Genomic DNA, 25366 nt, shown 5'->3' with positions numbered 1-25366 from the left:
CCCGGAAGTCATTTGCTGGGAGGAGCTTCGGCTCTATCGGCATCGCCCGCGTCGGTGGTGGTCCTTCCTTGGTTCTGTGTGGTTTGATTTTTTTTTTTTTTTCTTCTTCTGTTTTTTTCTCTTGTTTTCTTCCTCTTCTTGTTTTTCCTCCTTCCTCTTGACTAAGTAGGTTCTCCATCTTCAGCCCCGTCCACTCGAACCTTGATCCCTATAACACGCTTAACTATTCCCGTAATCAGTAATTCTTCCCATGCCTAATTTACGGGAAAGACATCATCCCGATGGAGCCCAACCTTCTTTGCCCCGGACTTTCCACTTAAAGAAGCTCATGCCCCCCCTAGCTAGCATATCTCGCGCGATAAGAGGCGGCAGGGCGTCCACGAGCGTTCACATTATGATAGTCCATGTGTGCCCAGTTCCTTGCATAAGGTTCATAACGCCCTTGATCGCGCACGTCCCCCTTCGTTGAGGTAAGCGGCTGTGATACCCGTTGGAGTGGAGACTCCCGCAGCCTGATGGTCGCTCATTCTATGGAGCAATGAGTGAACAACTGCGGTGCCATGCGAGTTGGACGTTCAATAGAAGTATCGGGAACTAAATACCCTGCAGCAAGTCTGTTAGCAGATTAGGTATCACAATCTTTGTGTGTTGTGTAACTCTGGCTGCTGGTCTTCCATTTCGGAACAACCAGAAACCTTCCCCGGCTAGTTTGAACTATCCTGGTCAGTTGAGCTACCTTGGCATGATGATCTACCGTGGTTGGATTTGCAGCCGTCTGAGAAGCATAAGCAAATCGAGCTTAGCAGATTCCGCATTGAGGGATTGTTGTCAATGAACTGGCCAAAGTTACGAGCTTGAATTTGGTGGTAACTGCCGAGTGTAAAATCTTTGGGTCCTGTCGGACCTTTGTTGTGGTTGTATGCCGCGATGTGAAATATATCTTCACTCAAAAAAATGCGACCTTTGGCATGCTCTCATAGTCACAACTTGTCTGCGCACCACACATACCATGTTTGGAATATTCAATGTCCTGCCAAAGCAATTCAGGGCTAAAGTTCCTCGCAGGATTATCTGCACATGTGGTCTTATGTCAAACTTGATTGGTAGTTCAGTGCACGTCTCCCATCTACTATGTGACACGTATCAATCCAGCGAGCACACGTCGGGAACAATCGTATTCTGCATGCTCAGGCCACTGGGAAAGTCGAGTAGGCCGATTGTCACTGGGTTTGGCATACAGCAGATGATTAGCCTTCTGTGCGACGAGAGTCCATCGACGTGTAAGTTCCACGTTATCCCTATTTGGTCTCTTACCCGTGCGCATTAGCCATTGCGACTTCGATTAGCATCCTCTAAAGTGAAGGTAAGGGTGATGAAAGAATGAAGATATCAAGGAGAAGCGAGTTAATAAATACACCCGGTGCTGGATGATTTCTTAGGTAATATGTAAAAGCCTGTTCCGGAGATAGCTTATTCTGGTAACTAAGAATAGAATACCGATTCACGTATATGGGCCGTACTGACGACTTTATCTATTGTATTGGAAACCGTGGTTACATGCATAGGGCTGACTGTATGGGGCCAGCATGTAATGTGGCTCCATTGGGAACTGAATTGACAATTTGAGCTTAGTGTCACTTCTTCTAAGATCTGGCAAGGCATTTGAGAATTTGCAACTGTGCCCCAAAGATAGCCTCGCAATGGAATTGAGGGTGATCTCGATGCTTCTAACTTTTGTTGTCATAGAATTTCTTTGCAATTCAATCATCTATACGGATGGATGCAATGCCCTCGCCGGGCGCACCGCGTGACCTGATCATGACCTTGTGAAAACTCCCGCTCTTCTCACTCGGTCAAGTAGACAATTCCCTGAATCACTTGCCATACAAAGCCCATTCGCTGTGGGCTTGCATCAAACGATGCTAATGGTGTAGTTTCTCATACCCACATGCTCAGAGACAGATCTCATTTTGTCTCCTCATTGATGAACCGGCTATCCATTCGATACTTACTCAGGTCGCCTTTGGCGTTCGTATCAATTGGCCAAACGTATGTGTGCTCCGTTTTCTCTGATATTGCTCTAGCTACGTCGCGATTTTTATCAAGAGCAGCTGGGTTAGGGAGACTCAGTTGCGAGAAGATGCACAGCTTTATCCGACAGCAAAAGCCGACTGATTTTAGGGCGACAGATGGATGAACTTCAAGAGAGTTCAAAGCCAGGTTTAATTTGCTGAAAGCTCAGCTTCTTGAACAGTCTGCGCAAGCAAGAAGTCGACCTCTTGCTATGAGATCTTCTGCTTCATACCATTTTCGACTCGCCTGACATTATCACAAAAGAGAGCTTGCGATGGTGCCCCAATACATTCATTCACGGCTTCACCATCGCCAATTCCATCTCGGGAATACTGTCGATATTAATCGAGTTACATCATTTTCAACGCCCCTGGGTAATTCATGTCGCTTAATGCGCTCTTCCTAGCGCATTGTGGTCGAAGGTTACTAGAATCAACGTTGTCCTTTCTGTCATTCTATGCGCAGACTCGGACTACGTACCCCACCATACATCGACATCCCATTCTTGCTCTTCGCCTATGCATCAACTGGTCTAGAACTTGCTGACACACACCATCGCGCCATAGTTTCGCACCACAACACTCATAGAATATCTCAATGCCTTAGTCTTGTCTCGCTATAGTTCTATTTGTTGAAAGAATTCGAGCTCTGTCCACGGGCACTTATCCCCCACTTAGCACCAAAAACCAGCCAGCTGTCACACTGTCGGCGAGCGTCCGAGCGTCCGGACCGCTCCGGCAAAGCCCAGAGCTCATAACCATTCGTCTACCCACGACTAGGCATGTATCCTAAGTTAGCGACATGAGCGCGAAGTCTAGCACGAGTCGCATATGTCTGCTTGGCAGCTAGAAAATCACGATTCATACAGGTAGTATGTACGGGTGTCTTGGACCTGAGATTCCTTGTCAAGATCTCCCGAATTCAAAACCAGGAACCACATTTCCGAATCTGTTAGCAGTGCATTTCTATTGTCTGAACACAAACTGCAGACATGACGTTAGAAGGAAGGTTCCACGCGAGCTCGTATGGAATTCCCTCAGCTTCTATGCAGGCATATTCCTGATTAACCTTAGACTTGGGAACGCGGCAAACCCGGGACGTGCGGAACGTCGGGCGCTGTACTTACCCTGTAGGGTTGCCCCGTTGCAAATGTACCTTCGTGAATTATGGATCATGATTGGTTCTTTCCTTTCGATATAATCAACGGAACAACACGACGATCTTCATTTTACTACGTATATTTATCTGATAATCAAATCAGTGGTAGGTATGGGCCCCTCAACCATGATCACAAAATGTGTGGAATAATGCTGTTTAGTAACATGAGTAGCAGACATGTGTGGATTGGTTTTACGCCATGACTCGCGTAGTCAAGTACACGTCCGATGAAATGCGCCAATGCTGCATCGGTGAAGACGAGGGAGGGGCATTTCAGCACTTGTGATATTAAACACCGATGGGAGGGTGTCCGCCTCGGGAGTACTTACCCGAAGGGTCTTTTTTCTATGCACAGCTTCAATAACAACCCGAGCCGAATATCTTTTCTTTTCCCTTCTGACTGGCTGGCCTTTACTTCCGACACAATGCATACACTAGTAGAAAGCATCTGCAGCTGCCCGTGGTTAATGCTACAGCTGAGATCTTACCTGACCAGTCCATAACACTCTATCTCTTCCGAAATAACATCTTCGAGTTATACACGAAGTTAATCCCTCCGGCTGAGACCGCATCCCACCCGTCTTTGCCTCCGTCCAGAAGTGCTTTGTATACATAGTGATGTGCGGATCAGAGAGATTGACAAGGTACTTGATGCAACTCTGTTTGGCTGGACCACCCTCAGCTTCAAAGACAAATCCTGGCTGAGGATTCCTACGCGGCATTGTCATGGGCCGGAAAATATTTGCGTGGTCTTGGAATTGGTCCAGACCGCCTGCAGCAGCTCAGAAATCCGCCGGTGACAGCCCAGGAGCAGACGATGTACTCTTGGCAAGAGGGCCATAGAGCACTCACGATAACCAAGCAACTACTTTCCCTCCGCCAATGCTCGATGATCGTAAAATAAGCGTCTTGTGACAGCGATTTCTCTATGTGAAAAGGAGGACCTACGTTACAACCCAGGATCAATGGACCTGAAAAAATGTTCTGTGAGACCGCACTGGGGACGAAGACACTAGCCATTGCCACATCGGGGAAGATAAAAGATCACTCGGCGCTTCCGGCGCTGTACATCGATGTCGGCTTATGCTAATCATACAAATAACAGTGTGTGGCTTACGCCACAAGATTGCTGGATCACCGATCACAAGCCGATCTACACATAGGACGTGGCGGTTCTCATGACTGACATTTCACAGGAGTCCAGACATTGGACCATCTGTACTGCGCACTCCTGAGGGATGGATGGCTTGAAAAGACGCAACGTAAGAGGGAATGTTTATCTGGGGGAGAGAAGGCTGTTTCATGCACATTCTTCGACCTCATACAGGGCAATTGCCTAATGCACAGACCACAGACCTTGTAAAGTCTAATCAACCAGGCGTCAGTAGATTACGGAGATGGAAGCTATATTGGGCCAAATCAGAACGCTAATCGTACCGCTAATAACCTGGGTGCTGTAGAGATGTTACAGTGCAAAAGCCATTTGTGTGGATTGTGGGAGATGAAGGGAATCACCTAATTCCCTCAACTTCCTCCCTTCCAGTTTCTAGCCTCTTCGACCTCTTCGTCGGAGTAGAGGCAAGCAACCCAGCAAATCTCTTGCCAACACGTACGAGGATCCTTGAGCACGAGAAAAAAAAATCTGAATCTACACGATAAGAAAAGAGGTGGCCACAGGCTAAGTAAATACCCCGCATGGTTGACGCATAATAGCGGCTGACATATAGGCAGTGTGTTCGCCTGGGCTCGGATCTAGACTCTGGCAAATTTTTCCGGCGGATGGTTAAACTGTCAGACTTCAGGGGCATGTTCTATTGAGCAGATAATACTCTCTGTCACTCAACCGAGTTCTTGAATAAATCAAGTGACAGTTGAGATTGAAAGCTGATATTCCGGTTTGTACTAACATTATTGTTTGTGTAGATTTCCTTACTATACTCTCAACAGTACCATCGCCCCAATCCACACCCACGGCATTCCTCAGCTAAGGAAAAATTTTTGTCTGGGCTTTCCCACATTCTGCAGTAAGACGATTTGGTTACTTTGGCCCGTTTGTGGATCATACCGAAGTGGAGGTAGGGGTTATCGCTGAGCTTCGCTAGTCGACGGAGACGCTGGCTTATGCACGATGCCCGACAGCTGTCGTCGAGCAAAGGCTCTGTCGACAACCCCAAAAATACTCTGTGCAGTTTGCAGTGCTCAAATTAAATTAGTCGGCTTTAGTGTCGGGTATACCCCGTGACAAGGGGACATGGCCCTATCATCGTGTCTGTCAACTATTTTCCAGTCTGCGCCGGGCGCCCCCACCTGCCATTAGTCTGACAGACGGTGGCGAGGAAGGATTTTCCAGGCTTTCTTACTGGTGCAATGTGCCAAGGAGGTACTGCGTACCGGGCAAGCCGTTAAGTAGTGCGGTGGCGAACTTCATGCTTGCTACTGAAACAGTTTTTGATATACCCGACAACCGGGATGGCAGACTGCAACGTCTGCAGCTGGACCCGCTCCTTTCCAGAACATAAATTGACTATTAGAACAATGGGAGAAGGATGTAGTGACAGGCAGGACTTGAGTTTTCAAAACATCAGTGCGCCAAATCCGTTTCGAGGGGGCATACGGCTCATTGACTATATCGTTACCTCTACAATTTTTCAGTATCTTTCTTACGTGGTGCACCATGTCTCAACACTGGGATGCCCACCTTGACAGAGTAGCGAGCTTGTACGTGTCCTTACTTGTTTCTGTCAGTCGGGGAGACACGGGCTGATAACACATGAATTCTCTGAGCAGGGCCGCTATACCAGGGTTTCAGACGGCAGAGCTCGATATCACGGGCATCCCTGTTGTCAGCGACCAACAAAGTCTTCCAATTGAGTTGTCGAGGACTGATGAGAGCCATCTACTCAACACGGGCTGGCCCCATGTCCAATCGCTCTGGCCCATCCTTGGGGTGGAAGAATTCCAGGCATATTACGATTCCCTGTGGACGCCGAGATGCAAAGTCCGGCAGTCGTCAGCTCTTGTCGACAGTTTACTTGCCATATGCATGCAGGTCACCAGTACTGCTGCCTCCAATAATGGATCAGGTCGCAGCGATGCCCGGATAGTCGGACAACAGCTGTATAATCGCACCCGGCAACTTCTTCTAGAAGAGGAACAGGCGGCCCCAACGCTGGCCACGGTGCAGACCTTCATCTTCTCGAGCATCTATTTGCTGTACACAGACCGCATTGAGCCTGCATATGCCACGATCGACGGTGCAGTGCGTTTGGCATATGGGCTAGACCTCCACCACGATCCCCCAGAGGAAATGGATGCGAGGCAGCGGGAGGTCCGGCGCCGGGTGTGGTGGGCTTTGTATACATTGGATAGCTATCTCACCACTAGTATGGGACTGCCATCTCTCATCGTACAGGGTGAGGTATCCTGCGGCTGGCCGACGATCTCCCCGATGGGCGGCTCAAGCTCGAATCACTTTCAGGTGCACTGGGCCAAGCTGCTCAAGTCAATCCAGATTGTACGCACAGTCTTCGACCAACAACAAAAAGAGATTCTCCGAGAAACCTACGAGACCGACATTCGCAACCTACCAGGCCTCCTGGAGTCTATCGCAATGTTCATGGTGCGACCCCTGAAGGCTATCCGGGAAGGGCTTAAAGCAGTCCCTTCTCCGTTACGGATTCCTCGAAAGGATGGTAGTCGGGGGTTCTCATTCCTCTTGAAAGGAGCTACTGTTAGTCTGGACGGTAAAGCCCCCTTATGGCTTCAGCGGCAGCAGTATGCCCTCGAAATTAGCTACCACAGTCTGAGTCTGGCGGTTTTACGACCTTTTCTCTACCTGCAGGGCGGCGATTCGGCCCCCATGCCGCGAGCACATGCGCACGCTGTCACTGGCGTGAAGCACGCCGTCACCTTAACGATGATCTGCCACCAGTGTCTGACTGAAAGTGAAAGTCTTGCGAGGAGTCTCCCGATGTTCCGCTGCCAGTGGGATAGCTGCCTATACCTCTTTACCTTCATTTTGGCCAATCCAAAGTGTACCTTCGCTGCAGAAGCGCAAAAGGCGCTAGATACTGCTGAGGTTGCATTTGCTATTCTCGTGGACAGTTTAGGGTTGTCGTGCCGAGCTTCAGAGATCATGGATGATCTTCGCAGGCGCGCAGAAGAGATGGTCCATCCTCCTGCACCCATGGTATCACCAAGCCAGCCCGCATCGTGCCTTGACTCCGCAGCAGCGTCCTCTCCAGGATCTCATGTATCTAGCAGCGTCATATCCGATCATGACCATCTGGGCGCGTTTGAGGGGGCACAAATTCCACCGACGGTGGACCCATCAATTAGCTCTGATGTGGGTAGTCTCGAATTTTTCACAGCAGCAGAGTCCGAGCTATCAATGGAATCGGCGTTTGACGTGTCGAGCCTGGCACAGGAAGTACCGAGCTGGACCGACCACAGCATGTTGGATGTTAACATGAGTTGGGTGGGGGACAATATGCTAGTTGAACCGTGGCAAAGCAATATGGATCATGTTTTTAGATAAGAAATGGAACAATTCAGGATTAAGATTTGCGTAGAGAGGGTATCCGATTTTACATCCCGAATTGCAGTCGGAAATCCCGACGTGGTGTGCCGAGCTGCAGGTAGTATAAATTTTACTGTTTTCGGCGAAGGCCCGCCCACTGCAGCTGAAGCTGAGACCCACCGGCCCGGGCCGGACTATTTCAATCTCCACTTGCTATGTGCTGATCTCTAACTGGCTACTGTGTACTTTTCACCTAGTAGACAATACCCTCTCAGGACGCAGCTCACTTGATCACTCAAAATCACTTTCCATTCTCTCACCCCTCCCTCATATCCTCCCAAAACCCCCCTCCCTACCACCCACACAAACCAACTAAACAGAATATCTAAACAGCCTGACAAGCCACAAACCCATCATATTCCTCCGCTCCCGTATGCGTAATCAACCCGGCAAACTCATCCTCCCCATTGAAGATAATCCGATCCGCACCCGGAGAACCCCCATCATACACCTTGTAATCATCCAGAATCGGGTACTCGTAGTAGGTGCCTGAGACGGTGAAATCGAACCCTTCGTAGTCGTGGTACACGTGCGGGTAATCGTCGATTGTTCGCCCTTCTTCGTGCAAGGAGTACCCCTTTGCTTGCGCTTTGCTGATGTCGCTCGCCCAGTAGCAGTGGCTGCCGCAGTAGTAGACGCATTTTGAGTCGGAGCGGGATTCAGACGGGGTGTGGGTGTTGGTGTTTGGGGAGGGGGCGGCGAGGGTGGAGGTTAGGAAGAGGGAGAGGGTGAGGATTGTCTGTGTAGGGTTTGTTAGAGGGGGGTAGGTGAGGTTATGATGGGGTGGGACAGGAGTGGAGGGCGTGTATGTACCTTGAGTTGGAACATTGTGTCTTGCTTTAGGAATGATCTCTCTACCTTTATTCTTCTTCTGTCTTTGTTCTTGTCTGATAGTATTTGAGTCGAAGAAGATTCTCCTCCCTATTTATATCCTCTGAATCCCCTCAGTACCCTATTAATCATCCCATCTTCGTCACTGTATGCAGTCTATTCATGTAGCCATTAACTCGACCCCCGCAAACCAACAATCGAAACAAGAATCCTAACAAGGATATGATTAACTCCGACGGAGATCGAGTACCTCAGGCCAGACTAACATCCTTTAACCCCTCCCCTACACCCTATAATGGTCCAAAGATTACCAAACAGGCAAACGCCAAGCAAGAACAAGCATCCCAAGATAAGCCACGTTCTCACATTACTCGTCGAGAAGAAATTCATCTCCTGAGGATCACATCTACTAGTGCTCGGTAGTGTCCATCCGGCCAGGAACTCCGACGGGTATTCCGGGTAGAACCCCCTCCTTACTAGCTTTTCCCCAATAAGCAGAGGGCTTGGCTTCATGTGCGCGGGTATATCTTCTTGAGGAGCATTTTACAGCAACGAAAGCAGCAATGAATGGAACAAATACAAAGTATTCTAACAGAAGGGAGGCAGGGCACTAGAAACAGTTTTTATTATATTGCTATTCTGCCTGCCGCTATTATCTATTATATATAATTTATCTCCCATAATCTAATATAGTCTGTTTTAGATTTTATATTTACTTTTTGCTACTTTTATATTCTTTACCTGCTATTTTTTTATTATTTATGTGAGCCCGGTATCTCTATCTAAAAAATGATATATTTTCTATTTTTTTCTTTCTCCCTCTTTCTTCAGTTATTTTTCTTAATTAGAAATATTCTTCTTCTTCCAGAGATACTGTAGTACCCGAACATTTATCGTTTATAATATAATATTATATATTTTCTCTTCACCGCTGCGCACTCCATCCTTCCTCTCGAACCAGATCATTTCCTTGAGCATTTCCTCCAACTGCAGACCCAACCTTGTGACTTGAGCATCTTCTATCACAAACTCCGCTCTTACGATATCATCACTGCCATCGAGCCAATCAGTAAGATGAGCATCGAATTTTCGGTCATCGGACACATGTTCGAATTTCAAGGTAAACCCCATTGAGCGATCTGTAGCATCGATGAAGAGCGCATCATCTCTGATCTGAACCAGTAAGTTATGATACCCAGGATTCCAGTAGTTGCCAGCGTAAGCAATGAGGGGTATTGTCAATGGCTGCGGAGTATTCCGTTTTGGTTTTTGCTCATTCACTTGGCCCTTCTGGATACCTTGACTTTTCTTCGCTTGGGTTTTCTTTTCCTGCTTTTTCTTCTCCTTCTTTTCCTGGTTCTTACTCATTGGATTTGCATCTTTCGCCTCGGCCTGGGGTTTTGGACCGCGAATTTCAAAAGATCGTGTGTCTTTGCTTTTGCTGTCCTGAGGTTTTTCGTCCGTGACTCCAAGGATATTGTCAATTAACTTTTGGACAAGAGTCGTCGCAATGCCATTTGCCCCATCTGAGTTTCCCATGATCACAGCACCGAATGAGAAATCAGGGAGAAAGAAGAAGCGACTTGCGAATCCAGAGAATACCCCATTATGGCCGACAACCATATGTCCCCTGTAAAAGTAGATATCCAGGCCAGCAGCGTATGCTACCGGTGAGCTGTATCGCTTCCGTCTTCCTGGGTTTGGATTCACAAAAGTTCGCAGGCGAGTGAGCCCTTCATAAACATTTTTATTGATAGGGTCTTCGCGATTCATGAAAGCCTTGACAAATTTGATGAAGTCGTTCACGCTCGAAATGATAGACCCTGCGCCTTGGCCTTCTGGGCAGTCTGGACTTTCTAACCCACGATATGTTGAGTCGGCCCTTTTCCACGTGTAGCCTGTTGCCATGCGGGATCTAAATCCTTTTGATCGTGCGCTGCTGGGTTGAAGAGTAGTTGATGCCATGTCCAGAGGCCTGAAAAATCGCTCTTCGAGGAATGTACCAAAATCCTGTCCGCTCTTGACTTCCACCAGGTGAGTTGCCACTGTATACATCATGTTGCAGTAAATATACTTTGATCGAAGGGGGGCCGCGACAGGGAGATTCCTGAGGTTTCTCGTAATGGATCGAGCATTGTCCGGCTTCGCCGCTCGCACACTCATATACGAATTGTCATGGCTGGCGCAATATGATTAGTCTTGAAAGTCAAACATTTGATGTAAATTATTATCTCACCAAGGCATTCCACTTCTATGACTTAAGATGTCTTCCACGGTGACTCCTTCTGTGTATCCTATTCCAGACATAACAAAGTCCTCGGGGAGAAGAGTCGACATTACAGCATCGTACTGAATATCCGGGAACATGTCATTATCGTCGACTAGCAATCCTACCGCCGCAGCAGTGAGTGATTTAGCAGACGATGCAATGTCAAACAGCGTATCTGCTGTACAAGGTATTTCGGGATCCAGGCTCGCATGTCCATATCCCGCAGAGGCAATTTGATCATTGTGTATGATTGCAATTGCCAGCCCTGGGACATGCTGCTGATCCATCAACTTTGTCACATATGACGCAAACCCTGCCGAGTGAAAAAGATCCATATTGCTGATTTGACGAATTACTGGTGTGCGTTATGGAATGCCACTGTATAGGCCTGTTCATGTAGGTTCCAGGCGGTTTCTTGGAGCCTGGGGATCAGCACCCGAGCGGCCCCGCAACCTGGGCCCTTCGGGTTGCCTAACCGGAGCGGTGGGGCTTTATCCGACTGCTGCCTGTTTGGCCATTTACTTCGGGTAGAATAGCTCTAAGTTGATACTAGACCTAGCATGGTGGATTTTTGCTGGTAGCATTCCGATCGAAATGATCATGTTGTTCTAAAGCTGTCGTTCTTCTAAAGCCAGAAATAGACTAGGCAGTTTACCAAAAGCTCCTTTTTAAAAGATTGTCGAAATTTTTGAAGGCAGTCAACATTATACTGTGTCACAGCCACTTCTAAGTTGCAGGACTCTATACAATTCCTACACGCATTTCTATATCCCATTGTAATCATTGTAATCAAGTTGTTCCGAAATACGCACCTCCGCTGCACTAAGACATGTACAACATCTTACTTTCGCCGAAACACGATTATAGACGTGCTGGACTCCAGATCGTAGGTGTGTATCTCCTCAATACGTAGTCCCACACGCTTAGCCAGCTCCGTCCATTGCTTCTTGGTTCGCTCCTTACCACCAAGTGAGATCATCAGGGATATATCGGCCAGGGTCGCTTGCCATGATGCATCCGCGTCTGGTAGCACCATCTCGTCCACGAGGATTCTTGAATCAGGCCCCATGGCAGTAGCCAAGTGTTGAAGGATCTGGGTGCATTGAGAATCCGGGTAGTCGTGAAGGATCCGTCGCAGGTAGTAGAACCTTGCTCCTGAAGAATCAAATATGGGTTAGATGGTCATTGATATAGAGATATAGAATCTGCTCACCCTTCATGGTTTGTGGCTGGAAAATGTCGTGAGCCATAACCTGGATACCGTCCAGGGGAGGAAGATGGTCGACCGCTTCGGGCAGGTCCTGCAGCACAAGGCGTCCTCGGAGATGGGGATACTTGTCCCTGAGTTGAATACACTGGTGGCCATGGCCACCGCCGACATCGACGAAGAAAGGCTCTCCATGATGCACTGGGCTTTGAGCAACGCGATCAGCTTCTTGGTGAAAGAGGTCGAAATCAGAAAGCCAGTCCGTGGATTGAAGACCGGTCATGACTTTTTGTAGAGAATCAAACAGCTTTGGATGCTTGGATAACCACTCAAAACAGGTGAGGTCTGTTTGAAAGGCTTTTTGAAATGGGGTGTTTTTGTTATCCGTAATATCATCGTAATTATTTTCTGCGAAGAACGCCGGAAATGCTTGACTGGCTGGTCCACAGGTTTCGAATCTGTCATATGGATAAGTAAGCCAAAAACTCTAGTCGATATACCATGAATAGATCTTACGCGTAGAGTACGAATGCTTCCGAACGCTCATCGGCAAGCATCATGGTTGTTCGCTTGGCTCGGAATTCTCCCATAGTCGTCTCTTCGATGATACCATTTGCTGCAAGGTATCGAAGAATACGTTCTGTGTTGCAAGTAAATGTAATGTTAGTTCCCTTAAATGCCTGCAGCTTCAATGAAAGATGCTTACCCAGGAGCCGTAGTTCAACGCTCAGATCCATTGCCAGCTCCGAGGTTGTCCATACGCGGTCGTGCAATGCTAACTTTCGGAATAGACCAGTATTCATTCCGAGCATGATGACCGAAACTCTGAGGTGCTATGACATATATCAGCTAAATGGAACGTATAATATAGTGAAAGTGCAAAGTACAGAGTTGAAAAGATCCATGATCATGTCCATCGGACTCTGGAGATCCGACAGAAGGGAGCGGAGATCATTATGAATGCTGGCGCGACCTGGCTCATCAGCCGTGACGGCCAAAGTACGAATCTGGGCAATAATAGAGTCCATTGGAAGTAAATTTAGTGGTCTGGTGCATAGAAGACTAGCAGCATCGTTGGATTTTATAGAGCTTCATCTCAGGGCTTGGCTCTCTCCGCGGAATATCCGCGGGCTACACCAACGATGATTGGCTAGATTGAGGAGCCTTCGGATCCTTCGCCACCCTCGTGTCGACTCCCACGTCTGTTTCGCAGTAACCATCACCATTGTTCCATTCGAATAGTTAGACGTCAAATTAAGTGCAGAATGCCTCCTCGATCACATATAGAGAAGCAAAATTCCCGCTTGAGGCCTGTCTCGTGTCACTTTTGTCGGTCGCGAAAACTACGGTGCAGCCGTCAGCTTCCCTGCTCCAATTGCATCAGCCGCGGAATTGACTGCGGGCTGTATTCGGCTCCAGTGTCGAGTGACAACCCTCATAATATTGATAGCCACGGGGGGGCTGACATCTTGACACGCCTACAACGGCTAGAGGACATCGTTCTTCGAACAAACAGTCAATCGATTCGAGTGCATGATCCGAAGACAGATCGTCGTAGGAGTCGACCACAATTAGCACGGAAGGATAAGCAGGCTGCAGCGGATGCAATATGGCTTGAAGCAGAGTGCGCAAGCCAGGTGTCTTGTGTATGTGTGGTTCAAAGTTCTGCTGAAACTTGAGTAGCTAACCAACACACAGCGTTTAGTCCGAACCGACACGACGACCTTTCGATCATGTCCAATGTGGAGTATAACCAGTGTTATGACCATTGAGAGTAGCAGTACAGGTTACTCGAGAAGCTTTTCGATTCCACTATACCAAGATACGGTGGTTCTGCTTGAAAAGTACTTTCGTGATATCACCTACATCCATCACGTTATCCTTAGCGGTCCATTGCGTACAATGGTCGACACCATCTACAATGACATTGAGCAGCATGCACCTGTAAGTCCTGGTCAGGTGGCACTTCTTCTAAGCATCCTGTCGAGTGCGATGTATACGTGGACTCGGAAGGACTCAGAAAATGCACCCTTTGCGACCCCATCGAAGGTTAATGCAACATCTTCCCTATGGGTGAAGGGAACTCTCGACCTGCTAGATCACTGTCGTCGCATATCCCTTCAATCAATCGAGGCCATCCAAGCCTTGATCATCATATCCTTTGTAATCGCTAATCTGGAAGGTATCAGTGCTCGATTCCGTGACCTGTTGTCAACAGCCATAACAGCAGCGCGAGAACTCTCGTTACACAAAGTCGACCATCAACCAGAGATAGACGGAAGAGAGGAAACACTTGCTGACTCTGTTGACTCCGAAATGAAGCGAAGAGTATGGTGGTATCTGGTTGCTACGGATTGGTATGTATCATCGCCCACGCTGCTCTCGCCAAAGCCGTTACTGAGTGGCACAGGATGGCATCACAATTTCCTGGTCCTCATAGAGGCACCTACAGCATTAACCCGCTACATATGGTGGTCAAAAAGCCTCGTAATGTTGACGATGAAAATCTTATGGCTGGTTCCCCCATCATTGACCGACCGATGGAGCAACCTACCGAGATCTCATATAGCCTTCAGCGTATCAAACTGGCAGAGATATGTCGGGAAGTCATAGACTCATCTTCAATGACCACATTTAATGACGGCGATATGGAGCCTGGGCGGCTTTTGGGGGTGGACAAGAGGATTGTTACATTCATCGAACAATTACCACAGTTCTTCCGCCTGGATGGAGATGCTCTCGACGGCCTCATTGCCAAGTACCCGAACATTGCTCCCGGAATCATGATTCAGCGGTACATCATCAATTCCTTGGTTCACTCACAACGGTGCCGACTACATCTCCCGTACTTAGCCCGCGGCTTGGTCGATCCGACGTATGCCCCCTCAAGAGAGGCTTGCCTAGAAGCAGCTCGGTGTGTCATACAGGCAGAAAGAATGCTGGCAAGCGAGGATATCCCATTTGTGCTTACGAGACTGAAGTTCTCCGGAATCTTGCAGTGTGTTGGTATCGCGATTACAGCCCTCTTTCTGGACATGTGTCTCTCTCAGGAACCTGTACCTCGGCAAGCGCGCCGGGCGGAAGTAGTCGATGCATGCAGTATCCTGAAGGACGCCGTGAAAGACTCCCCCGTTGCCATCAAGCTTCTTGAGTCATTCCAGCGAGTTGTGCGAAAACATGATATGTCGGTCAGCGAGGTCATTTCTGAGTCCCTCTGTGCCGACAACAGCTCATCCAGCCTGACCGACATCATTGCCAACGAACAGGACAACATTCCAGCTCTTCCCCACCTTGATGAGATTTGGCAGATTTCGCAGACAGACACGAATATCCAAACATTCGATTGGGATGCGTTGTTCCTCGAACTTGATTGTCCGATGTTGTCTAGCTAGCTAGTCGGGGGATACCTTGGCGTAAAGCTTCGCTTCTTTGCAGCCTGAGGCACCAACATTTATCAGACACCAGCCACCTCAGCCAGATCACGTGGCATATATTCTGAAGGCAAAACAGTAAAGCAGGCATTGTGAGTGGATGCCCAGACTTACAGTCTGCTTGCACCTGGAACGTTAAAGACGTTACAAAGTATGACCCTGTTTCACGTAGAAAGCGGGCGGAGAATTGCACATCTCTACCTCAATAGGCAGGAGGCGTTTAGGTGGGATGAAGCCGTGACAGAGATGATCACTAGTTGGTCAATTGTTGAGCCAGTGTCATGGTTGTAATGGTAGTCATCTCGTGATTATCGGATCTCTGTAGTCATCCAATTGTTGTGATTAGGACTAGAATACGGGATAATATCCGGTTCCTGATCCTGAGTCGAGTGGTACAAAGGAAAAGAAGAGTGTCAAGTGGATGGAGAAGAGTGGGGAGCGGGTGACATCATTTGCACTGGGGCGGTGCAAGATGGCATTAAGCATTCCCCCCAATGGGCCTTCTGCCTTCTGCCTTCTGCCTCCCTCTGGCTGCTCGTTTCTCCCTCCCCGTGTTTCGGCTGTCCCGTCTCGACCAGCTGCAATCTCTCCTGCTGGCTGGCCATCTCACCCATCCCATTCTTCTACCCCCAGTTGTACCTCCGACCTTGCAATGGCCGCCGAAGAAGATCCGCTCATTCAGGCCCTGCCACCGGCCACTGACTACCTCACCTATCTCACCCTCCTCGAATACCAACTCACCCCCGCCCGCCTTCCCATCCTCCACAAGCTCCTTCAGGATGAAGTCCTGACGACCAACATCGGCTGGGACTTGGTGCAGCTGTTGCTGCCCATGTTACCCCAATCCCTCGATTGTCTGCACGATATTGCCCGTTTGGGCAACCCAAGAGAGGTGATATTGCGAGTTTCCGATGCGCTTATGCAGTTACAACCCGAGGACGAGGATGATGATAGCGACGATGGCACGGCTAAAGCTGATGAAGCGTCACAAGATGCTACGGACGGCGCATCGAAAAACGCGGCCCTGCCGCGCCATATCTTGCAGTTCAATACTCTGGTCTCGATGCTATCGGTTCTCCATTCTCGTATCCAGACTAAATCCCCCAGTCGGTTCCTAGCGACATCGCTGCAGGCTGTACTAGAGGCATATACCCTCATGCCTACGAACGAGACGACGTATGCGATGCTGGAGTTCTTCAGAGACGTCTCACCATCCAAGAGACCGGCACCGCCACCCAGAGTGCCCAGCGAGTCAAGCGTGCTGCGTCTCTCGGAGAAATCAGCACCGGACCCGGAAGCAGAGGTCCAGTCCCCTTCCCCGGCAAGCGATGATGAGTCGGTATTGGTTCAGAAGTTCCTACAATTCGGTCTAATCGAGGTTCTCAAGTCATTCCTGCTGAGCTTCACTGGGCCATCAGACCCGGGTATGTCCTGGGCGATTAGACTGCAGGAGAAGTTGCAACCTGGTCTGCGTCTGGCCAAGCAGGAGACACCGAGCGATGCATTTGCCAGTAATAAAGAGCTGAAAGAGAGGGACATGATCATTGCCAAGATCACGGTAGGTTACCAACAACTTGCTATCTGGGTTTCACTAACGGTCTCAGGCTCTATCCCGAGATTTCGGTCTCAATGACCAGAAACTGCTTGAAATCGCCCTTCAATCCCCGAAGGACCAGCCTCTTCCTCTAGATTTTGAGGAGCCACCCAAGAAGGCGGATGAGATTCCGTTAGAAAGACACGGCTCCTTGTTGCTGCTCGCGGCGCGGGCGGCTACTGCAGAACTGTTCTCCTCTGGCCAAGTCAGTCCGATCGCCATATTCCCTGACTTGGCACGGATCTTCCAGAACTTTGTCGGAGGGTACAATTCTCCAGATGACGTAGCATTCGGCCAGCCCCAAGTGCTGTTGGACTCTCTGCTCACGCTGACGGTCTTTTCCATGCAAAAGCCAAGCGACACAACACCCCACGAAAAGGACTTTATTGACTTCATACTGACCTTGACGGCTTGCACCGCGCGTCAAAATTATAGCTCCGTGCGACGGATTCCTGGAACGATCATCCGGACGCATCCATCGCAGGTCACCCAGTTCAAAGTGATCCGGACCATTTTGGAAGACGATCGCTTCCAGAGCGTCAAGGATAGTGCGATTGGATGGCTCAAGACGGGTATCCTTGAAGCAGCAAACTCGTCCAAAGCTGGCACTTCGGCAGAGCCTAGCGTCTATCTCGACCCGCACTACTTCTCGGTGCTCTTCCCCTCCCTCTTTAACTCCTCCGAACTGTTCATGAACGTATCATCCGACCTAGTTGCTTCCTTCATCAAGTTCTCCCAGACTCTATCCCCCTCCATCCACGCGGCTCTCAGCCTCTACTACACCATCTTATCTTCAACACACCTGCGCAAGCAGCTCCAGCTTGAAAAGACCTACGTCTACTTCCGCAATCGCTTCCTCGAGCCGCTCAAATCCCTCTGCCATGCCTTCGAAGCCGACCTGGCCCAAAACGGTGGCGACGGGAAGATCGAGGCAGCGGTCGGCGAGAGCCTAAGCCAAGTCGGAATGGCGCGCTCGGTCGGCTTGATCTCATACATGCTGGAACAAGTCGAAGACGCGGTCGGAGAGGCTTTTGTGGATGAGTCGGACCTGCCGGAGCCGAATGCGGACGATATTGCGCGGGTAGATATGATTCGGAAGGAGACGTCTCCTTGAACGAGGGTTCTGTACATAGCTGATTCCGGCCTGAGGATTTCAATGTGCAGGCCTATTGATACCTCTTGCTATATGATGAGATAGAGCTAGTGGCTAAATATATGGAAGCTGCTGCTTATGTTGATATATGAAAACATTCCATTTGCAACTTTAAATACTAAACGATGACAACTACAACTACACAATACACTACCTTCTTCTCCTTCATACACTTTCAAACTTTCTACCACATACCAAATCCTGCATATTTACAATCTCATCCCCCCCTCCGAACAGGAACCCCATCCTGCACCTCCCCAAACTCCCCCAAATCCCACTCCCCCACACAAGTGAAATCATACTCCGCCTTTCGAAGACTATCCTTCTGCGCCCGCAGAAACGCATCCAACTCGCACCACCCATCACTCCGGAACGAACACTCCGGCAAACTCTTATGTAGCGGCACCGTGCGCTGATTAAGCAGGAAATGCACATACTTAGTCTCCCCTGTATTCTTCACATAAGGATTCTGATGAGGATCATGGGTACGACACGGGTGAATCTTATGTGGAGCGTGGATGACCTCGATGTTCAGACGGCCGGCGAAGGGGATGATTTTTGCGGTTTGGAAGTCGTGATGGCGGGGCAGTTTGATGTTATGTTCATCGGTGGTATAATCTGGGAATGGGAGGTCAGCGAACTGCCGTAGTCCTAAGGCTGTAAGTACACCGAGGAGGATCTTGTCGTGGGCGAAGTCGAAGTAGAGGGATTGGTTTGTGGGGAAGGTGACTGGGTTGGTGTTTAGGGTGAGGTTCGCGGCGGAGGAGGACCCCGGTGTTGAGAATGAGCGGTTCTCGACGCGTGCGAGGAATTCTTTCACCCAGGTGATGCCCATTGCGCGACTGATGGGACATTGGAAGCCTGCGTTGCCGCCGAAGGTGAGGTCGTAGGTGTAGGAGAATCCCTCCCATTCGGGGAAGGTGAAGAGGGCGCACCAGGGGCTGTAGCCGAGAGCGACGGTTTCGTAGGCGCAGAGGGTTTGCGCGGTGAAGGTGTCGTTGGTGGTCCAGTGGTAGTTGGTGGAGAGGTGATTGAGGTGGTGGGTTCGGTGGGCGAGGTAGTGGGATTTCCATTTTGTGACGGTGCTGGATACGTAGTCGTCGAAGGAGATGTTCATGGCGTTGGGACAGGCGTTCTTGGCTTGCAGGGAGGTGTTGAAGTTCTGCTCTTCGATCATGGCGAGTAGGTTCGCGTGATCGTCCCAGTCGAGGTGGAAGAATCCCGCGAGGAAGTTCTCGGCGCTTTTGAGCATGCGGTCTTGGGTGGTGGTGCGGGCGACGATCTTGGTTCCGGGGTTGTAGAGATGGCCGTAGTTGAAGAAGTTGAGAATGCCGCTTTCTAGGAGGTCTTCTCGGCCTCGGGGGGTGAGAATGTTGGCGCCGAGGGTGTAGGTCCAGTTGTGGATGAAGGAGAGTTCGTCTGAGAAGATGGCGCCGTGGGATATAGCGTTGGTGAGGGTTTTGGCCCAGTTGGCGAAGTCGTCGCCTTCGTCTTTGTTGGGATAGCGTGAGCCATGTCGGTGCAGCATGTGCATTTGTGTGATGTTTGAGCCTTTGGGGCGTGGGTATTCGTCTACGCCGAATCCGTCGGATCGGGGGTAGTAGGGACTGTCGGGCTATGAAGCCGTTTGTTGGAAGTAAGCACGGAGTGTATTTACCTCAAGATGCCCATGTGATGGAAGATATTGCGATCTTTGGCTCCCCGGATGGGCTGCGATGTCTCCAACGGATGGTTGGCTGTGTAGGTGGCCGGATTGCCAAAGGGAGCAGGGTTCGTCTGCGCCAGAAACGGCGCAGCCCCAGTTGCAGTGTATCCTGATCTGTTAGTCGAGCAGACGGAAAGGGGGAGGGTGAATACCTTGGAAGCTTTGAGGTCTGGTTTTGAACCATTCTGGCTCAGTGGTGGTGGGTGCCACTCCTATTACATATTGATCGTTGGCCGAGACATACGAGACAACCAGCAGAGCGAAACTACCCCAGGTAATGTGGAGTCTCATTTTGGAGTCATTTTGGAAAACAGTGAAGAAAGATGCATTTGAGCTGGGAGTAAGATGTAGCTCAACAGCTATTTACGTCAGTGCATCTGCCATGAAAGGACCCTGGAGCCGGGCGCGAGGTTCATTTCACCAATTCTGATTGGCACTTGGCTTCTATGTCAAACTCCAGATATGACGAGGATCGAGGACCGTGATAGAGGGGAATCCGATATACTGGAAACCATGATTCGTTGTGAACCGTGGATGGGCGTCTCCGCACTTGGCCTTCTTACCTCATCATCTGCTCATGCCGGTACCTGTTATCATTCAATATATCCGTCTGTTCTGAGAACCACCGAACCAACACGTTGGCTGCTGGTATCTATTTCCGACCGATCGACGAAATCGCGGTGGCTTGAGAAAAGCTGCTTGTGGATCTTCACAAATCGGATGGTCGCAGGAGAGAAGGACAATTATCAGAAAACAGTACGGGAAAGCCCGAGAACTGATGGTCAGTCAATAATAGCTGCAAGATAGCTAGCTAGCTTGGGGAAATCTAATCGAAGCGTACAACACATGCACATGCGTCTGCAATGCATCCACGCGACTAATTGCATGCCAGTGCTCGCGGCTATGAAGCCTCACTGCTGTGGCTCAATTTTCATTATTGGAGTAGTGCGTAACATGTGCATCTTGCTACAGCGCAGAGAGAGCAACCTGCATCGCGTCTTGGATTGTGGCTTGGTCAGGCTATATGGGTAAGGAGAGTCGGATCTAAGATCTGCCCGATCGTGGTCGCAACAGTCGATCGAGTCAATATCGATTAAGGGAATATGGAACAGGCTAGATCGGTGCTACTTGACTCGCTATATTTGCCTTCCGGACCTGAACTGCTTACTTCCTCACTTGCTGCAACCTCTCTTAGGGCAAGCCCAACTAAAGCTAAGGCTACCTCGTCAAACATGAACAATAACTCCCTCGCAGAGTCTAGGTAAGATTTTCGAGGTGTTCGTATATAACAACTTCATGTAGGATAAGATAATCTCGCCGCTGCCCTCCGACAATAAGAGGAGAAGTGAAAAGACAAGCAGAAGGGAATCTATCAAGTTGAAGTACGTTTCAAATCATCATATTCCTCTATTTGATCAATGGCGTTGCCTAATAAATCTGAGTAATGGCGCAAGTTAGAAATCAGGTGAGTGCGAAAAATCGCTTCAATCATGATTATCCTTGTCTTGGATATAGAGACGTTTTCTATAGCTTAATGTATGCTCCTACAGTCTAGCGATAAATCTTCGGAGGGAGCTCAGCCTCATCCCTCGCTATCCAAGCAGATAAGCAGGACGCCACCGCAATGGGATATCACATGCAGCACTGGCTATGGCACGCAAGGCACAACCCGGAATCTGATATGTCTCCGGAATACCGCACCATCCCAACGCGCTCGTCCGATAATATGCTCCTTTTTGCAGGTTAGCCACAGGAAGCAAGTGGATATATCGGAATTGTGCATACACCGACCAAGAGATGATGAATCCCGCAAGTTGAGCCACAGTCCATGGCCCGCCCCTGAATGCTATATAAAGCCCCACGATATCGCACATCCACCTTTCATCTCATCTTCATCTTCACCAATCTATTTAAGACGCCACGCGCCCGATCAATCACCATGGAGTGCTCAGCAACTTGGATCAACTCAACCACCGTCAACGAGATCGACGTCCGCAACTCCGGCGCGTTCACAACCCTGCCGGTGCGGATCAGCAAATACAATGAAATTGCCATCACCGCCGCGCAAAAGCTCGCTTGTATCTGGGATACTATTCGCTGTGGTGGTGTGTCGTCCCGCCCTGTTAATGTTGGAAGAAACCCGCTTCCATTGGTCGTCCCGGAGGCATTGCCGGAAAGAATGGCAACGGCTGTGAAGTTGATTGAATTGGGCTATTTGTGTGATGGTATGTGCTATTCTCATCTCTATTGCACACAGCTAATGATGCAGCCTTTTCCGATCAACTGGACTCGCAGAGCAGAGCGGAAGTCTACAACATGTTGACCCGATGCATGGATCGGTGCTCCCTCGCTTCAGCTTCGTCGTGCTCTTGCCCTAGTGCATGCAACAAGGAATTTGGCGACAGACAGGCCCAGCTACGGACACTGATCTATGAGGTGGCTACTGAAGCTATTCAGTTCGATCGTGAACAGGGCATGCTTATCCTTGAGCTTCTCGGGAAAGCTGTCGCACCCGAACCAATGTCATTTGGATGCAGGAAGAGCTCAGCGTTTAGGTACGTCGCTTACTTCTACACCTTAAACTCAATTCTAACAGATTTAGAACTTTCTGGCCCATCCTCGAGTTCGCCATAGGCATGAGACTAACCGAAATGGACCGCATGGTCCTCCGCGACCTCAAAACCGTAGTCGATGAATACCACATGCTGAACGACGAGTACTGGGGTGCGAACACCACTACCGCAGCATCTTACCAAACCGACTTCTGCAAAATGCCAAACCTCCCTTTTCAGGCAAAAGAAGGACTGAAAAGTAGAATCATGGACCTCGAATTCCGCTACCGCTCTCTCCAAGCAGAAGTCTACGGGAAATACCCCGTCGAGTCCATGCGACTCCGCCGCTGGATCGAAGCAGCCGGAATGGCAATGGCAGGCTACAACTACTGGCGCGCCCTATCCTCATCTGGCTCCTGCAACAGCTCATCCAGCGCCTGCTCATGCTCCCCATCCGAATGGACACGAGTCACCACCCCAGCTTCCACCATGTCCTTCTCATCCACTCACACATATCCCAGCACCTACGAGCGCAGCGAATCCACAACCCTTACCGCCGTGACCAACTACATCAGCTCCATGCCCCCGTCTCCCTCAGTCCAGATCCTCAACATGGCCCCCTCGGCACTGAACACATGGACCCGTGCCCCGCCCCCAGCAGTCAAGTGCATCTCAACTCTCATCACCTCGCTGCAAAACGCAACCACAACCCTAACCGACATCACCGCGGACAACACCCACCGCTACAACCAACCCACTGCACACGCCGTCTTCGGTACCATGCAGGCTTCCAACAGCGCCTACTACACCTTCATCCAGTCTGTATCAGACGCACGCGCCCTGGCCAACCCTGCCCTCGCCACAGACATCCTCCTGAACGGCTTCAACCGTCTATACGCCGGACACAGCAGAGAACTCAACTGGAAATACAACGCCTGCATCCCATCCGAAGCCGAATACCTCTCCGTCGTCGACGACACCACCGGCTCTCTATACACACTCCTCGTCAAACTCCTCCAAGCTGAAAGCTGTATCCCCTTCCACTGCAAGCCCGATCTTACCCCCTTGGCTACCTTACTCGCTCGCTTCGTTCACCTGAAGGAGGACTATCTCTCGTTCCACAACCGAGACACCCAACTGAGCAAATCCACTGATGCACGCGTCCTCTCGTACCCGGTTATCCGCCTCGCCAATATCAAACCGGACAGTCGGGCGCAGATCTCCCGCTACCTGTTTGAAAGCAGCAAGGAGTCAACCAAGAGCAGTGGCTGCTCCTGCGCAGAGGAGAAGCGAGACCCCTGCGGCAACTCGGTGAACTACAGCTGCTTGGTTCTTCTGCTCCGCGAGTACGGAGCACTGGCCGCCACGAGGGAGCTTCTCCGTGATATAGAAGATAAGATCGAAAAGGAGGTGGTGCAGGTAGAGAAGATGACGGGAGAAGTGAACCCGATGATGAGGCGGCTCATCGCAGGGCTGCGTGAGGGGTTGCTTCCATAATTCCTTCCTCCTCTTCCTCCCGTATCACCCTTACTCACAACCTACTACACATACCATACAGTTACGAAGTATATAAAGCAAGATAAAGCATTATAGAATCGAATATAAATATATTGACTCTATAAAAGGATATAAAATAATTATCCCCTCGAAAAAACATCCCATCCCGAAAACTGAACAATAACCTTGCATCCCAAATCAGTACCCCAATCCGTAGCACACAGAGTACTAAAATGGAATGAAAGTTTAAAACATGACCATTCCCGAGTAAATCTCATCCATCAAAGACAAAACCAAACAACCAATCAAACCAAACACCAAAATGGACCATCCAGTTCTCAATAATCATAATATCCAATATCGTGCAAAGAGTGAGTGAGAAAAAGAAAGAAAGATGGAATTAAAAGACCAAGGACAGGACAAGATTCGAGGTTCAAATATCATCTGTTCATAGCAAAAGAATAAAAAAGGGTTTCAGCGCCACGTGCAACGCAGTTCACGGGCATATCTCCCCCATTATTTATTTTTTGTTCATTTTGTGGTGTTTTTTTGATGTATCGAATTGACTTGCGAGGTAGGTCGGTAGGTAAGTAGATGGTGTAGGGTAGGGTAAACGAGATAAGCGGTCACGGGTCCTTGTTTTGGTGTGTTGGATTTGAAGTGTGGGAGATAGTCAGAGCGAGCATTGATTATCCCCCAATATTGAAGATTGACATTCGCAGATTGGCGGTTTAGTTTTGCATAATATTGACTTTCATGGAATGGATGGTGGAAAAACTCGGGTTTATATCTCGTGGGTTCATCGCGGTGGGTCTTTACATGACCACGCAGCCGCCACCGGGGGAGCCGGCTATATCGTTTTATAACTTCATTAGTGTACCATTCTCTATTTTCTTCTGTGCATAGCAGATGAAGAGGAAGAGGAGGAGGCGGGCATACCGCAAGAGACAGAGTCCTTAGCAACTTGGTAGGGAGACATGATGATTTATAGTGATTTGCGTTGCAAAAAGTTTTCTTTTTGAAATGCTGATTTTGTTTTTGTGATGAGCAGAAGAAGAAGCAGAGGTTTGGGGGGTGGTTGAGGGGGTTTATATAGATGTTTTTCTTACTCTATCTTGCTTCTCCATTGGGAGGTGTTTCTTTGATGTCTACATTGATGGATAGTATTGGGCAGTAGCTGTGCTATGGAAAAGACATTCGGATCCGGATTCATCTGCATGTTCATGATTCAGGTAGTGCGGTTGATTGGAATGAGGTCCATTGGGTTTGGATTCATTCATTCATCATGAAGCAGTGTCACAGGGCCAATCCTTCTAG

General features: G+C 49.4%; 7 protein-coding genes across 7 annotated transcripts; 4 read left to right on the top strand and 3 right to left on the bottom strand.

Annotated features, from left to right (window-relative positions):
* Positions 1–5605: 5605 nt before the first annotated feature.
* BO88DRAFT_445200 (fungal specific transcription factor domain-containing protein) lies at positions 5606–7769 on the top strand (the record flags this gene model as incomplete). Its single annotated transcript, XM_025710190.1, has 2 exons — positions 5606–5949; positions 6019–7769. Exons 1-2 carry the CDS (start codon positions 5906–5908, stop codon positions 7766–7768), a joined length of 1794 nt encoding a protein of 597 aa, XP_025560551.1. The 5' UTR covers positions 5606–5905.
* A 366-nt stretch (positions 7770–8135) lies between these two features.
* On the bottom strand, positions 8136–8638 carry BO88DRAFT_427369 (ribonuclease-domain-containing protein; the record flags this gene model as incomplete). The annotated part of the gene is made up of 2 exons (XM_025709006.1): positions 8136–8549; positions 8624–8638. 2 exons carry the CDS (start codon positions 8636–8638, stop codon positions 8136–8138), a joined length of 429 nt encoding a protein of 142 aa, XP_025560550.1.
* Positions 8639–9523: 885 nt separating this feature from the next.
* BO88DRAFT_369343 (beta-lactamase/transpeptidase-like protein) lies at positions 9524–11288 on the bottom strand. The gene is made up of 2 exons (XM_025704140.1): positions 10878–11288; positions 9524–10820 (listed from the first exon to the last, which is right to left on the bottom strand). The coding sequence occupies exons 1-2, from the start codon at positions 11243–11245 to the stop codon at positions 9539–9541; spliced, it is 1650 nt and encodes a 549-aa protein (XP_025560549.1). The 5' UTR covers positions 11246–11288; the 3' UTR covers positions 9524–9538.
* Positions 11289–13073: 1785 nt separating this feature from the next.
* On the top strand, positions 13074–15509 carry BO88DRAFT_427366 (Zn(II)2Cys6 transcription factor; the record flags this gene model as incomplete). The annotated part of the gene is made up of 4 exons (XM_025709005.1): positions 13074–13150; positions 13331–13763; positions 13816–14474; positions 14528–15509. The coding sequence occupies 4 exons, from the start codon at positions 13074–13076 to the stop codon at positions 15507–15509; spliced, it is 2151 nt and encodes a 716-aa protein (XP_025560548.1).
* A 273-nt stretch (positions 15510–15782) lies between these two features.
* BO88DRAFT_406425 (uncharacterized protein) lies at positions 15783–18447 on the top strand. Its single transcript, XM_025707145.1, has 2 exons — positions 15783–17106; positions 17153–18447. The coding sequence occupies exons 1-2, from the start codon at positions 16201–16203 to the stop codon at positions 18254–18256; spliced, it is 2010 nt and encodes a 669-aa protein (XP_025560547.1). The 5' UTR covers positions 15783–16200; the 3' UTR covers positions 18257–18447.
* A 65-nt stretch (positions 18448–18512) lies between these two features.
* On the bottom strand, positions 18513–20306 carry BO88DRAFT_445195 (histidine phosphatase family protein; the record flags this gene model as incomplete). The annotated part of the gene is made up of 3 exons (XM_025710189.1): positions 20153–20306; positions 19953–20109; positions 18513–19902 (listed from the first exon to the last, which is right to left on the bottom strand). The coding sequence occupies exons 1-3, from the start codon at positions 20289–20291 to the stop codon at positions 18513–18515; spliced, it is 1686 nt and encodes a 561-aa protein (XP_025560546.1). The 5' UTR covers positions 20292–20306.
* A 1633-nt stretch (positions 20307–21939) lies between these two features.
* On the top strand, positions 21940–24052 carry BO88DRAFT_392232 (uncharacterized protein; the record flags this gene model as incomplete). The annotated part of the gene is made up of 3 exons (XM_025705050.1): positions 21940–22225; positions 22270–22549; positions 22597–24052. The coding sequence occupies 3 exons, from the start codon at positions 21940–21942 to the stop codon at positions 24047–24049; spliced, it is 2019 nt and encodes a 672-aa protein (XP_025560545.1).
* Between the last annotated feature and the right edge of the window lie 1314 nt (positions 24053–25366).

The sequence above is a fragment of the Aspergillus vadensis genome (assembly GCF_003184925.1).
Source record: "Aspergillus vadensis CBS 113365 unplaced genomic scaffold BO88scaffold_19, whole genome shotgun sequence".
Classification (NCBI taxonomy): Eukaryota; Fungi; Ascomycota; class Eurotiomycetes; order Eurotiales; family Aspergillaceae; genus Aspergillus; species Aspergillus vadensis.
This window is presented reverse-complemented; position numbering and strand designations above follow the sequence as displayed.